We start from the raw sequence: 12,937 nt of genomic DNA, 5'->3' as shown, positions 1-12,937 counted from the left end.
CTCCTTCTTTGACCCTGTAAGATTTCATATCTGGAAATAGTTCCTTGCAATAATGGTTTCGGCGAGAAATCACTAGAAAATGTTTCAAAATAACGAAGCGTTTGCTTTTCTTCCGGGTTTTCTTGCAGTAATCGGTTTCCGTTACGCTTGCGTCAAAGGTCACGTTTTCACGAAGAAGTGCTGCATTTAGTTCGCTATCTCAGCGCTCGCGATTTTATTTACCCAAAAATTTTATTTCACTAATTTGAAGAAGAAACAATGCTCTTTCAGACCAAACTAGTCGTTTTGGGAAAAGCCGTGTACCAGAACGCCTTTTTAACATTTGAAAATAGGCTAAATGTAGACCTCTTGTTAAGCTGTCTTGGGTTGTTAACTTAGAAAATTCGTCAAATATTTTACTTCTAATCAAATCGCGATCTGTTTAGCTCTAAATATACAACAAAGGAAGTAAAAATACAACGTGCAATCAGTTTGTTATGAAGATATTTACTTTTGAGTTTACGAGCCTCTGAATATGCCGCTCATTTTCGATCGATTTTGGCCGATTTGGGGCATCGAACGAAAAAATTGCGTAAAAAAAATAATTTTTGATTTATCGAACTTAAAACAATATTTTTGTAACTAGTGCCCGTAGGGCTTCATTCTGGGCGAGTTTGAAGAAATTTGATTTTTTCGCTGTTTCCAAGTCTAGTTGATATTTAGGCGAAGCTGCTCTTAAGTCCTTTTTGTGATTGACAGCTGTTGTCTTTTTAGTTTATTTGAACAATTCTATAGAACAACAGATGCGCGCTGACGCCACCTTTCGATTTCCTCGTTTTTAAAGTGACGTTTGCGTTGAAAATATTATTCGAATGTGTGGGGAAATAAATGGATTCTTCATCATTAAACAAATATTAAAAGAAGACTTGACCGTGCTCTGTTCTGTTGTAAAGCACTTCAGAGGCAGTAGAGGCCTAAAAAAGAAGGGAGAAACACTCGACTACGCCTCGTGTTTCTTTGGTGCTCTACCGCCTCCTGCGTTCTTGACAACAGAGCAGAACACAGTCAAGGCTTCATAATTTGTCAAATAAAGTTTGCAATTGTTTTTTTTTTTGTGTGTGTGTGTGTGTTTGGTTTTTATTTTTATTTTTATTTTTTGTTTTTTCTCTTTGTTGGTTTTTTTTTTTCCTGGGGAGAAAAGCAAAACAAAATGTAAATGATCAATGATGTTAACTACAGATAGAGCAGACGAGGGTTAATTTTAAGAAAGCCGATGTAATTAGTATTCCGTCTAAACTTACTGGGCGCTCCAAAGTCTTTTGAACGAAGCTTTTTATACTATATCTTAAATAACTATTTACCAGTAAATTACAGTTCAGTGCAAACTAATGTCTATTTTATTACTAGAACCATTTTTACGGACCATGCTTTGCCGCTAAAGATGGTTAGCAATAGATCTTGTTCTCTTTAAAGACTGCGTTTTGATCTAGACGGGAAACACAAGAAATAGCGAACGCTTAAATTCTAAAATCAAAGGCAGAAAAATACCTATAACGCTAGAACTAAGTTCGAGAAAAGAACTTTTTCAACCAGTTTCTTGCACGCTGTTAGAATGGTTGCAACGATGCCAAAACGACAAATATATTTCACGAAAGTAAGCAACTTCATAGAACATTATTAATCAGGTTCTGTAAATCGGATAACTTCAAAGGTAACACTTTTTTTTTTATTTTTAATGCAACAAAACATTGTTTCCTATTCGGAAAACAGCGACACTTGTGGTGAGCAGATATCAGACAGAAATGGAAATTAGTACTAACTCTTGGTAAACGCATGAATATTTGAGATATTTAATTGTCATTACTTAAACTCTTCGCACAGAAGCCGAGAAAGGATAAAACCAAACGTGTTAATAAAAGCAAGATTACGACGGGATTTTGGAAAACACCGCTTTCGCAGTAGCCTTATAGAAACAACCTTTAAAGGGGCTTTGACATGGCACTTAGCGGTTCCAAATCCCATCACGTTTTCTATTTAGAGTTTGTTGTGTCTTCTCTACTGAATATTTTCCATTCAGGATCTTGACTTAAGTGCGTCATAAATTCTGCCCAATCTGTGTATTGCAGATTAAAATTACTGATTACTTAATTATATTTTGAAAATGAGAAAAATGATGGCAATGTAAATTAAGTTGGTGAAATTGTGATCCGGTGATTAACGCATTACTCCATGCAAATCAAGGAGAAAAGTGACACTAAATATTGACCAGTGCCTTTTCAAAACAATTAAATCCATCTAAATGGCAAATTGGAAAACGTTACGAGGCCTTGACAAGTCAGAATCGAGCAAATATGAATCACACTGCATTCAACAGCACAGTCTCTAGTTGCGGTAATTCCCTTTATTCTATAAATCTCGCAAACATTTCCCCTGATGTTCGCGCTGTATCAATCGTCAGAATCGTCGGGAACACTCTCACCTGTCCTCTTACCACTGTACTCAACATCCTGGTGATGGTTGCAGTTATAACAAATCGACAGCTTCGCACTAAATCTAACACAGCACTCGCCTGCTTGTCCACAACTGATCTTATAGTTGGACTATTTCTTCAACCAATACACATTTTCAGCGCAAGTTCTCTTCTCAGAGGTGACATCATGTTCTGTACCATAACCGATATAGCAACAATTACCACATCTATATGCTCTCTGGCTTCACTGCATCACATAGTCTTAATGAGCGCCGAGCGTTATGTTGCAATAAAACACCCCTTCACACACGAGACCCAGGTCACTGAAGTTCGCATCATCATGGCGTCTGCTTTGGCGTGGGCTGCAGCCATCATCCTTTACATCATAGGCCATCCGTACGCAGTGATTGTAATAGTTTGTGAAACGCTGCTTATCATTCTCCCCGTTTACTTCAATGTCTCTGTATACAAAGAAGTCCTTCGCAACCAAAAACAAATTGCAGCTAACCAAGTTTCCTTAGAAACCAAGGAAAGATTACTCAAGAAAAGAAAGGCTTTTTACACAACAACTATCGTGCTGCTAGTTATTTTGCTGTGTTATGTTCCATCAAGTATCTGTTCTGCTATTATGGTCTCTTTCAAGGAAAAGGTCCTTTCCAATGTAATGGTTACTACTTTGTTTACCTCTACTTTATTTCCAATTCTGAATTCGTTGTTTAATCCGTTGATTTACGCTTTTAGAATTAGATATTTCCGCGTAGCTTTTATTCAGTTGTTGACAAGAAAAAAAACTATTTCACAAGCTGAGGAAGTGGAAAAGAAAATCTTTGGACTAAGACAGATTGGAGTCAATGGTAATGTTGATGCAGGACAAGGAAATCAGACATTGAAAGATGAACACGAATCGACAAGGCAAGCAGAGCTACATGGTTGATGAGAAGAAACACTTCTGTAATAAAAAGTCACCAAAAATTGTAGAAGACAAAGACGGACACCCAAGCAGTAGTTAAAAAGGAATGGAAGCGTTCATTCCTAAAGTTTGTGTCAGTTTTTAAATCCATAAGTTTCAATTTTTCTTTCCTTTGACAACAAAATTATCATTTTGCTACACAAAAGTAAGTATTTTAAATTGGAATAGTCGTAAAAAATCTGATCATTGAAGGACAAAGGTAAAGGCGAAACAAGAAAACAAAACAAAACCGTAAACCCAGCAAACTTCATTATAGCTCGCCCTCTTCGCTTTTTGCAAGACTAGACTTAAATGAGGGCAGTTTGAAACTGTTTTCATTTCCTGCGCTAAAATGCGTATAAAACATTTTTGTTCTTAGGTGTGGATCATAAACAGCTGACGTACACTATCTGACAGATGTTTAACGGAAAGTAACCGCTTTATGTAAAAAAACAAAACAATCGCTTATTTGACTTGATCTCAGTTGAATTCGCCTTAATTTTTTTTTTTTTTTTTCAATTTTTCAATTCTTTCAATTTTAAAAACCAATGAGATAGCAAACTACCAATGACATTTTAACATGACACTACTGTTAAATGAAAGTTAAAGCGACAGCGGACGAGAGTTAAGAAAAACATTCGTGTAACCGCCCTAGTAATTAATTTTTCGTTCAAGCTCAACAGACACTAAAAAGTCTTTTCAGCTAATCTTTTTAAACTGCAATTTAAGCGTGTAAATACGATGAAATTTCCTCCGCGCACAAACAGTTGTTTAATTTTTAACTACTATTTTTCATTTATGTCTTTTTATTTTTCCTTGGAATCATCCCTTATTGACACAGATTAGTCGGTCAAGACGGCGTCACACTGACTTCGTCCCTCTTAAGGTTACTTCCCACATTCAGAGGCCAAAAATCGTTTTTTCTTTTATTTGACAAAATTTAAGTTCGTCATTTTATCTAGTGTTTCCAAAGGAAAAACATTAAAAATCTCAAAAAGCGGCCGAGTTCTTTAGAAAAACGTATTTTCAAATAAAGTTAATAAACAAGGAAGGCGTCATAATCTTGTCAACGGGCGAGAACCCTGGGGAAATTTTCGCGGCAAACGCTCATCGCTCGTATTTCGTGGCATTTGCATAGTTTTATTTACATCACGTACAAAAATTCCCACGTGAAAGTTCTTTACGCTAACTCCTATCGAAAAATCAAAAGCAGAAAAAAGTCCTTGGGTCAAGAAAAGGAAAAAAAATCGGCCCAAAGAAGAAAGAAAAAGCTCGGAACAAGCAGCTTAATAATCAAAGTCAACGTCAATGCAGGCTGCGAACAAGCGATGAACAAAATGAAACCTACCCTAGGGAACTCATTTCAGCGGTAAGGGTATTTTTATAAGCTGTCCGTCGATTCCTTAACGTCTTGTTTTTTCAGCGGCACACTTTCCGCTTTAAACAATTTTGGCGCGGGTTTCGCCTTTGCCTTTACCTTTAGCGTCTTTGCCCTTTATATTACGTCGCCGTCCTAAATTGAACTCCACTGAGCGAGATAAAAAAAAAAAAAAAAAAAAAAAAAAATGTTGCAATGCGATGCTTTTCCCGGGAAATCTTGATCTATTGTCATAGACACTAGGAGGTCCTGTTGTTCCATTGGTTTGCGGTTTTATTAGGCGTGATAATCTCCGGGCGTGGCGCGAGTTGTTTACGGACCTTTACCAGCTAAAATCTCGCATTTGATTTTTGGCGGAATACATCCACTTTGAGCGAATTTATAGGGTATGCAGATTTGACGGATTTTCGTGAAATTTCGCCAGAACATTCCAGAGATAATGACAAATCAAAGTTTGTCGGAAAATTTTGATATTTAACACATTTTTCCCGTGGCGTCCATTTACGCAACACGTCTCGCATATTTTTAGCTACTCCAACTTTAGATGTGGATATCTAGACAACCAATCAGAATATCGAAAAAGCCCGACACGCTTTCGTCGATTGATGCCTTGTGAATAAGACTGTGCAGCCATTTTGCTCGTACTGCAGAATCCGATAGCCGATAAATTGAATAGAAGAAGCCTCGATCGTTTCACGCCTTACCGCCTCCTGACACTTCCTAAAAGAAAGCATTGCTGAAATTGTATTTTTTCGTAAAGTACATTTATTAAGCTTTCTTATGATATATAGTTTGTTTGGGTTTTATTGAAACTAGCGCGCGTACGATTTTTTTCCCGAAGGGCACCCGCGAAGGTGGGAAGTAACCTTAAGGCGAACGCTTAAAAACACGGAAAACGTAACTGAAGCTGCTTTCATATTCATTTGAATACTATTTCGTAGTGTTGTCCGTACGCGTTCTTCCTTTAAAAGTGTCTGACGTTTTAAAAAATCAAAACTTTCTATTGTTGGATAGAAGAAAGGTAAAGCTCTTAAGCTAAGTTTATCCCGCGCTCTAATATTGTCATTTTTTTTTCAGTGCAATTACCGAGATATTTCTCATTTTTTTCCCGATATTTTTGCGTATTTAATGAGGCAGAAAGTTGTATTTCCGTTTCTTGGTGAATTTCTCAAAGACTTAAATTCTCCGCAGAAAATCGGGATGATATTTTCGAAAGTGATTCCCTAAAAGTGTTCTTTAGGCAAAGTTACAGGGCTTGAGTTTATTCGAGCCTGGCCAGCGATTAGTGATTCTCAATATACATCAAAAACAGTTGCAGGTCCCAATCAAGTGGGACCTAACGTAGTTAAAAAAAAAAAATAAATAACGAAACAGTTGCTTTCAGGCCGTTTGGATGGCTAAACCGGAAACGACAAACATGTATTGCGAAAGTAGGCAACATTATTGGCCATAGACTAAACAACTTCAGTATATCCAATAACCGGGAAAATAGCACAGCAATTTATTTTTTAAGGTACATATTAAGAGCGTGTCCATGTAAAAAGCGACCACTCAAATTTTTGTGGCTAATGAATTGCCTTCATTTTTGCCAGACAAGTCAAGCAACACATGTAATGAACGAAAATGGCCTTTATTTTGACAGACCCGCTTTCTTTATTTTTTGAAGAGTTTTTTTTTTTTTTGTAAGCGCACCTCAAAAACCACACAAGGCCGGAAATTCAAACTCCAAAATTTGCACAATTCTTTCCTCAATCTCCTTATCCTCTAGAAAACGTATTTGCCATTTTGGCTGACATAGCCAAATGTATTTTTTTCAAACGCGGGAACTCTCCATAAATTATGACTTTTATCAGCTCAATGTACTAGGTTTAGCCTACAAATATCTGTATTAAAAAAAATATGATCACTCATAATTTTGACGCGGAAAAATTCGAGAAAGTACCTAAAAATACAACATTTTGGATAGAAACCGACGAATCTCGTCCTTTAGCTGTAATGCGGTTTTAATTTTCTCAGCCAATTGCCTATTATTACCTGGTTAGATTTATTGCACTTTAACATCAGGAGAACTTGGTCCACATTTTTGCAATACAGACCGAAAACATCACCCACTGACGAAATAATTTTGATGAATTGCTTTGTCAAACATAAATAAATGCTTACTTTTCACGCGCGCGTTTACCGATATTGAATCGTGACAACGCATCAATTTATCAGCAGATTAGAAAGAGCCATTATAATGAATACCTAATTGAACTAGCTAGTATTCGGTCCGTAACAAAGAATATTGCTCTCGTTTTTTTTCTTTACAGGTTTGTGGGTCTCGACTGCGGCTCGGTCAGTAAACTTGCAGAAAAGGAGCTCTACAAATAGGTACTATTGACCTATTTTTTATCAATTGTGTGCGACGATATTTTGCTTCAATTTCTGAAACTACGCGATATTTTAGACTGATTTTCATTTTCCTCGGAGGTTCTAATAATTTGAATTCCACTGTAATGAATGAGTTGCCAGTAATCGGTTACTCGTGTTTGCGTAAAGAGCTCTGGGATCGTCAGGGGGCAAACATCGCAAGTCGCTAGAAGGAAACGTATAGCGAAAAGTAGTTTCGACGTCCAAAAACAAAAACGATTTTCGGAAGAGATCAACCTTTTTTCGCCGTTGTTTTATCGTAAATGGATTTAGGTATTGTTGTTACGTGGAAAAGGTAAGTTTTTGTTTGAATAACCACGAAATATGTGATAAAATCTACCGATAAACTCCCTTGCTTGCGTGAGTTTTATTGTGAAATTTACATTAAAGAGAATATTTAAAATTTCAAAACACGCCTTCTCTCGAGAGGCTACCCGGAGCAAATGGTAGAAAAGACCCTCTGAAAAGTTAAATATAAAGACGGAAAAGAAGCTCTAAAGAAAACGAGAACGCACGAGAAACTTCTACCGTTCGTCACGTAAATTCAACCGTCTTTACGAAAATTTGAAATGCATGATCACGGACAAATGGCAATTTTAAATACAAATACTCAAAGAGATATTCAGGAGCCATCCTCGATAGGATATTAGAAAAGGAATATCGCTTAGAGATGTGCTTTTAAAAGCAAAACAAAGTCTTTGAACGACACAATAGCCAACAAGCATGAGTCTGTCTACTCATTTTAATCAACCCCACACAGCACAATGATCGCCACCGGGATTACTTCCAATTTTATTTGTTTATCTGAGGTTCAAAATACCCAAAAGTAGCCCGTGCACAGCTTAAAAAGCTTAACTGGGTTATTTCCTCTCGATTTATACCTAATTAATAAATATTTTGTAATATTTTCAGACCATTACACGATGTAAATTTCACAATAAACCTCACGGATGCAAGGGAGTTTATCTGTAGATTTTATCACATATTTCACGGTTATTAAAAAAAAAAAAAAAAAAAAAAACATTCTCCACGTATGAACATTGCCCAAATTTGCGATAAAAAGACGGCGAAAAAGGGTTGAACTTTCTCCAAAACAGTTTTTCTGTATCACGAATCAACTTTTCGCTGTACAACTGACTCCTTCTAGCGACTTGCAATGTTTGCCCCCTGACGATCCCAGAGTTCTTTGCGCAGACACGTGTATCCGATTACTGGCAACTCCTTTATTCTTTTCTCTATATGGACCACAACAAGTTCATTTTTCGGCACAAAATCAATTATTTCAAAATTGAGGGGAATCGGCGGGAACGGCGAGGGGAAAATTAGCGAAAAAAATAAATTAAAAGAAAATGATTTGTTTCCTTCTCCTTAACAGCTGATACGCATTACCTTACAGCTGTTTGACCAAAAATAACAGGGATGAAAAAAACGGTCATTATATTTTATTTGAGTTAATTCCATCCTTATTTAATTTTATTTATGATGAGGTCTCCATATAACGCGCGCTCTTATTGGCTTAAACAGCGTGCTCTATCAGAAAAAAAAAATATGCACGATAAGTTAAATTTTGAATTTTTGCTTCGGAGATTTGACAAATCTGACCCAAAGTAAACGCTCCGGGCAATCTTGCTGCAAGCCGTAGATACCTGTAACTCCTTTCAAATACAGCTCAGAATTTCGCATTTTCATCCGCAAGCTTTGAGCTCTTTGTTTCGTCAGTTCCATTGGAAAAGTCCAGTTTTTGATTGAGAGCTGTTGTCTTGTTAGCCAATTATTTGAATATTCCTAACAAGGATTCTGATTTGCTTATTTTAGCGTGCTTTCTCAGAGAACAGATACACGTTGACGCCACTTTTCCTCGTTTTGAAAATAAAGTCTGGGTTGAAAATATTAGCTGAATGTGTGTGAAAGCTATGGATTCTTTATCTATTTCTTTTAATATTTGTTTTATGAATTTCTAAAGTTTATTCAAAATATTGTTTCTATAGGACTATTACGAAAGCGGTGTTTTCCAATGCTTGACACCTTAAGCATTTCTCTTTCCTCGTCTTCTGTGCTAAGAATTTAAGTAATAGAAATTAAATATCTCAAATAGTCCTGCGTTTACCAAGATTGTGCGATTTAAATTTCTGTCTGACATCTACCCACCTTAAGTGTCCTTCTTTTCGGAATTGAAAACAATGTTTTGTTCATTTTGTTGCATTTAAAAAAAAATCTGTGTTACCTTTGAAGTTATCCGATATACGGAACTTGATTATTAGTTTGCTCTATTAATAATGTTGCTTATTTTCGTTAATCGTTTAGGTTGCAGCCATTTTTGCAGCCATTCTAACAGCGTGCTCAGTTCTGTTGTAAAGCACTTAGGAAGAAGTAGAGCAATCAAGAAGCAGGAAGAAACACTTGACTACGTACCTCGTGTTTCTTTCGTGTTTTACCGCCTGCTCTCTTTACAACAGAACGAAGTACAGTCAAGGCTTTTTAATTTGTTATATATCGCTTGCAATTTTTTTTTTCTGAGGAAAGTAGCAAAATAAAATGTAAAGTACCAATGATGTTAAATGAAAACTGCAGATAGAGCAGATGAAGGTTAAGAAATAATATTTGGTGTAACTGCCGATGTAATTAGTATTCCGTCTTAAATGACTGGGCACTCAAAAGTCCTTTGAGCGAAGCTTTTCAAACTTATTACAACTTGAATAACTATTTACCAATACATTGCGGTTCAGTGCAAACTATTGTTTGAATTTTATTACTTACCCATTCTTTATGGAGCACACTTAGCCGCTGAAGATGGTTGGAAAGTGATCTTGTTCTTTTTGTAGACCGCGCCTCCATCTAGGCGGTACACACAAGAAATAGCGAACACTTTGATTTAAAAACTAAAGGCAGAAATATAGCTAACGTTAGAAGTAAGTTCAAAAAAAGAACAATTTTTGAACTAGTTTCTTGCACGCTGTTAGAATGGCTGCAAAAATGGCTGCAACCTAAACGACTAACGAAAATAAGCAACATTATTAATAGAGCAAACTAATAATCAAATTCTGTATATCGGATAACTTCAAAGGTAACACAGATCTTTTTTTTTTTTAATGCAACAAAATGAACAAAACAACACTGTTTCCAATTCCGAAAAGAAGGACACTTATGTTGGGTAGATGTCAGACAGAAATTTAAATCGCACAATCTTGGTAAACGCAGGACTATTTGAGATATTTAATTTCTATTACTTAAATTCTTAGCACAGAAGACGAGGAAAGAGAAATGCTTAAGGTGTCAAGCATTGGAAAACACCGCTTTCGTAATAGTCCTATAGCAAAAAAATATTCTGAATAAACTTTGAAATAGCACTTAGCGGTCTCAAATCCCATCACAAAGTGTTTTCTATTTGGAGTTTATTGTTCCATCTCTACTGAATACTTTTTTTTCCATTCAAAGTCTTGATTTATTACGGTGCATCATAAATTCTGCCCAATATGTGCATTGAAGATTAAAATTACTAGATACTTAATTATACTTTGAAAATGAAATGATGCCAATATAAATTAAGCTCAGGAAATCGAGAGCAGATGATTAAAGCATTGCTCCAAATGAAAGAAAAAATGAGAGAATATTGACCAATGCATGCTCAAACCAATTAAATACAAGTGTGTAAAGTGCAAAACGCTGACAATTAAGCCATTTCAACAACGCAAAAATACGAGGCCTTGACAAGTCAGAATCGAGCAAATATGAATCACACTGCATTCAACACCACAGTCTCTAGTTGTGGTAATTCCCTTTATTCTATAAATCTCAAAAACATTTCTCCTGATGTTCGCGCTGTATTAATCTTCAGAATCGTCGTGAACGTTCTCACCTGTCCTCTCACCACTGTGCTTAACATCCTGGTGATGGTTGTAGTGAAAACCAAACAGCAGCTTCGCACCAAATCTAACATAGCACTCGCCTGCTTATCCACAACCGATCTTATAGTTGGACTAGTTGTCCAAACTCTACATATTACCGCGACAAGCTTACTTCTCAAAGGCGAGCTGATGTTTTGCACTATAACCGATGTATCAACAACCACCACATTTATATGTATACTGGCTTCAATTCATCATTTGGTTTTGATGAGCGCCGAACGTTATGTTGCGATTAAACATCCCTTCACATACGAGGCCGTGATCACTGAAGTTCGGATCATCTTAGCTTCTTGTCTGGCGTGGGCTGCAGCCATAATCTTTTCCGTCGAAAACCTTTTGCCCACTGAAGTTGTAGCAGTTTCTGAATCGCTGCTTCTCATTTTCCCCATTTACTTTAATGTTTCAGTATACAAGGAAGTCTGTCGCAATAAGAAACAGATTGCAGCTAACCAAGTTTCGTTGGAAGCCAAGGAAAAGTTACTCAAGAAAAAGAAAGCTTTTTACACGACTGTTGTTGTACTGCTAGTTCTTTTATTGTGTTATATTCCATCAAATATTTTGCTTGTTATTCTGGTTTCTTTCAAGGAAAGAGTTCCTCCTATTATAAGGGTTACTGCTGTGTATGTTTTTAGTCTATTGCCAGTTCTGAATTCGCTGTTTAATCCATTGATTTACGCTTTTAGAATAAGACATTTTCGCGTAGCTTTCATCCAGTTGTTGCCACGAAAAACTACTGCACAAGCTGAGGAACTTGAACGGAAGATATTTGGAACAAGACAGATAGGAGTCAACGTTATTGTCAATACAGGACCAGGAAATCACACATTGAACGATAATTACGAACCGACAAGACGAGCAGAGCCGCATGGCGGATGAGAAGAGACACCTCTGGGATAAAAACAAAGAAAATTACATTAAAAAAAAAAATGGATTAGAAGACGCAAACGTCAGACACGCAATTAGTTGTGAAAAAGAAATGGAAGCGTGCTTTCTTACTGTAAAAGTTTCAATTTTGTTGTCCTTGTTTGTTACTGATGAAGTGGGATCTTTTGTCATTTATACGGGGTAGACAAGAAAATAGAAAAATATACTTTACAAGAATGTTAATAGTGTTAGTTTTTTTACCTATAATTTTCTATTCCTCTAACGTTGACAACAAGATTATCATTTTACTTCACAAAAGTAATTATTTCAAAATTAAATAGATGCGAATGTTTCATCACGGAGCAACACAGGAGATGCTGCGAATCTATTCTTTGTATGATAAAAAAGAAAAACAACAAAAATGATTATTTCAAAAATGTACCTAACAGCTGGTTAGCGGAAAATAACTGGAATTTAAAAGATACGCTTATGTATACTTTAAATTTTACGATTAAATAAAAAGCAAATTACTAATAATGTTAAAAAAAACTACAGAAGTAGCAGACGAGAGTTAAGAAATAATATCTCGCGTAATTGCCGAGGTAATAAATATTCTGTCAAAACTCACCGGACGCCGACACTCAGAAAGTCTCTTGAGTACAGCTTTTCAAATTGCAACTTGAATGTCTATTTGCCAGTAAATGATCTTTCCGTGTAAACTCTTGTTTAATCTTTTTTTCCCTTTTTTCAAAATGTTTAATTTGGATGGCTACAAAAGAAACGACGTGAAATATCTGTCGCGATAGTATAAGCAACAATATTAAACATAATTTAACACTTGAAGTTAGGTACATCTGATGAACGCAAAACTTCAAAAGTAACAGAATTTTTTTTTTTTTCAAATACAACAAAATGCAACAAAACAGCCTTATTTCCTATTTGGAAAGCAACGACACTTGTGGTGGGCAGATTTCACCCAG

The 12,937-nt window shown here is 36.1% G+C and overlaps 2 protein-coding genes across 2 annotated transcripts; both read left to right on the top strand.

Annotated features, from left to right (window-relative positions):
* The first annotated feature begins 475 nt into the window (after positions 1–475).
* Positions 476–6,147, top strand: LOC110041150 (uncharacterized). Its single transcript, XM_020746426.2, has one exon. The coding sequence runs from the start codon at positions 2,331–2,333 to the stop codon at positions 3,381–3,383; it is 1,053 nt and encodes a 350-aa protein (XP_020602085.2). The 5' UTR covers positions 476–2,330; the 3' UTR covers positions 3,384–6,147.
* Positions 6,148–10,901: 4,754 nt separating this feature from the next.
* LOC110041199 (beta-1 adrenergic receptor-like) lies at positions 10,902–12,002 on the top strand. Its single transcript, XM_020746480.2, has one exon. The coding sequence runs from the start codon at positions 10,917–10,919 to the stop codon at positions 11,967–11,969; it is 1,053 nt and encodes a 350-aa protein (XP_020602139.2). The 5' UTR covers positions 10,902–10,916; the 3' UTR covers positions 11,970–12,002.
* The last annotated feature ends 935 nt before the right edge of the window (positions 12,003–12,937 follow it).

Source organism: Orbicella faveolata, unplaced genomic scaffold (genome assembly GCF_042242905.1).
Source record: "Orbicella faveolata isolate gen_17 unplaced genomic scaffold, um_ofav_v1 contig_4, whole genome shotgun sequence".
NCBI classification, from domain to species: Eukaryota; Metazoa; Cnidaria; class Anthozoa; order Scleractinia; family Merulinidae; genus Orbicella; species Orbicella faveolata.
The sequence above is the reverse complement of the archived record's forward strand: the minus strand, read 5'-3'. Positions and strand labels throughout refer to the sequence as shown.

Excerpts from the sequence above, each read along its gene's own strand:
- LOC110041199 (XM_020746480.2), top strand. The coding sequence starts at position 10,917 with ATGAATCACACTGCATTCAACACCACAGTCTCTAGTTGTGGTAATTCC.
- LOC110041150 (XM_020746426.2), top strand. The coding sequence starts at position 2,331 with ATGAATCACACTGCATTCAACAGCACAGTCTCTAGTTGCGGTAATTCC.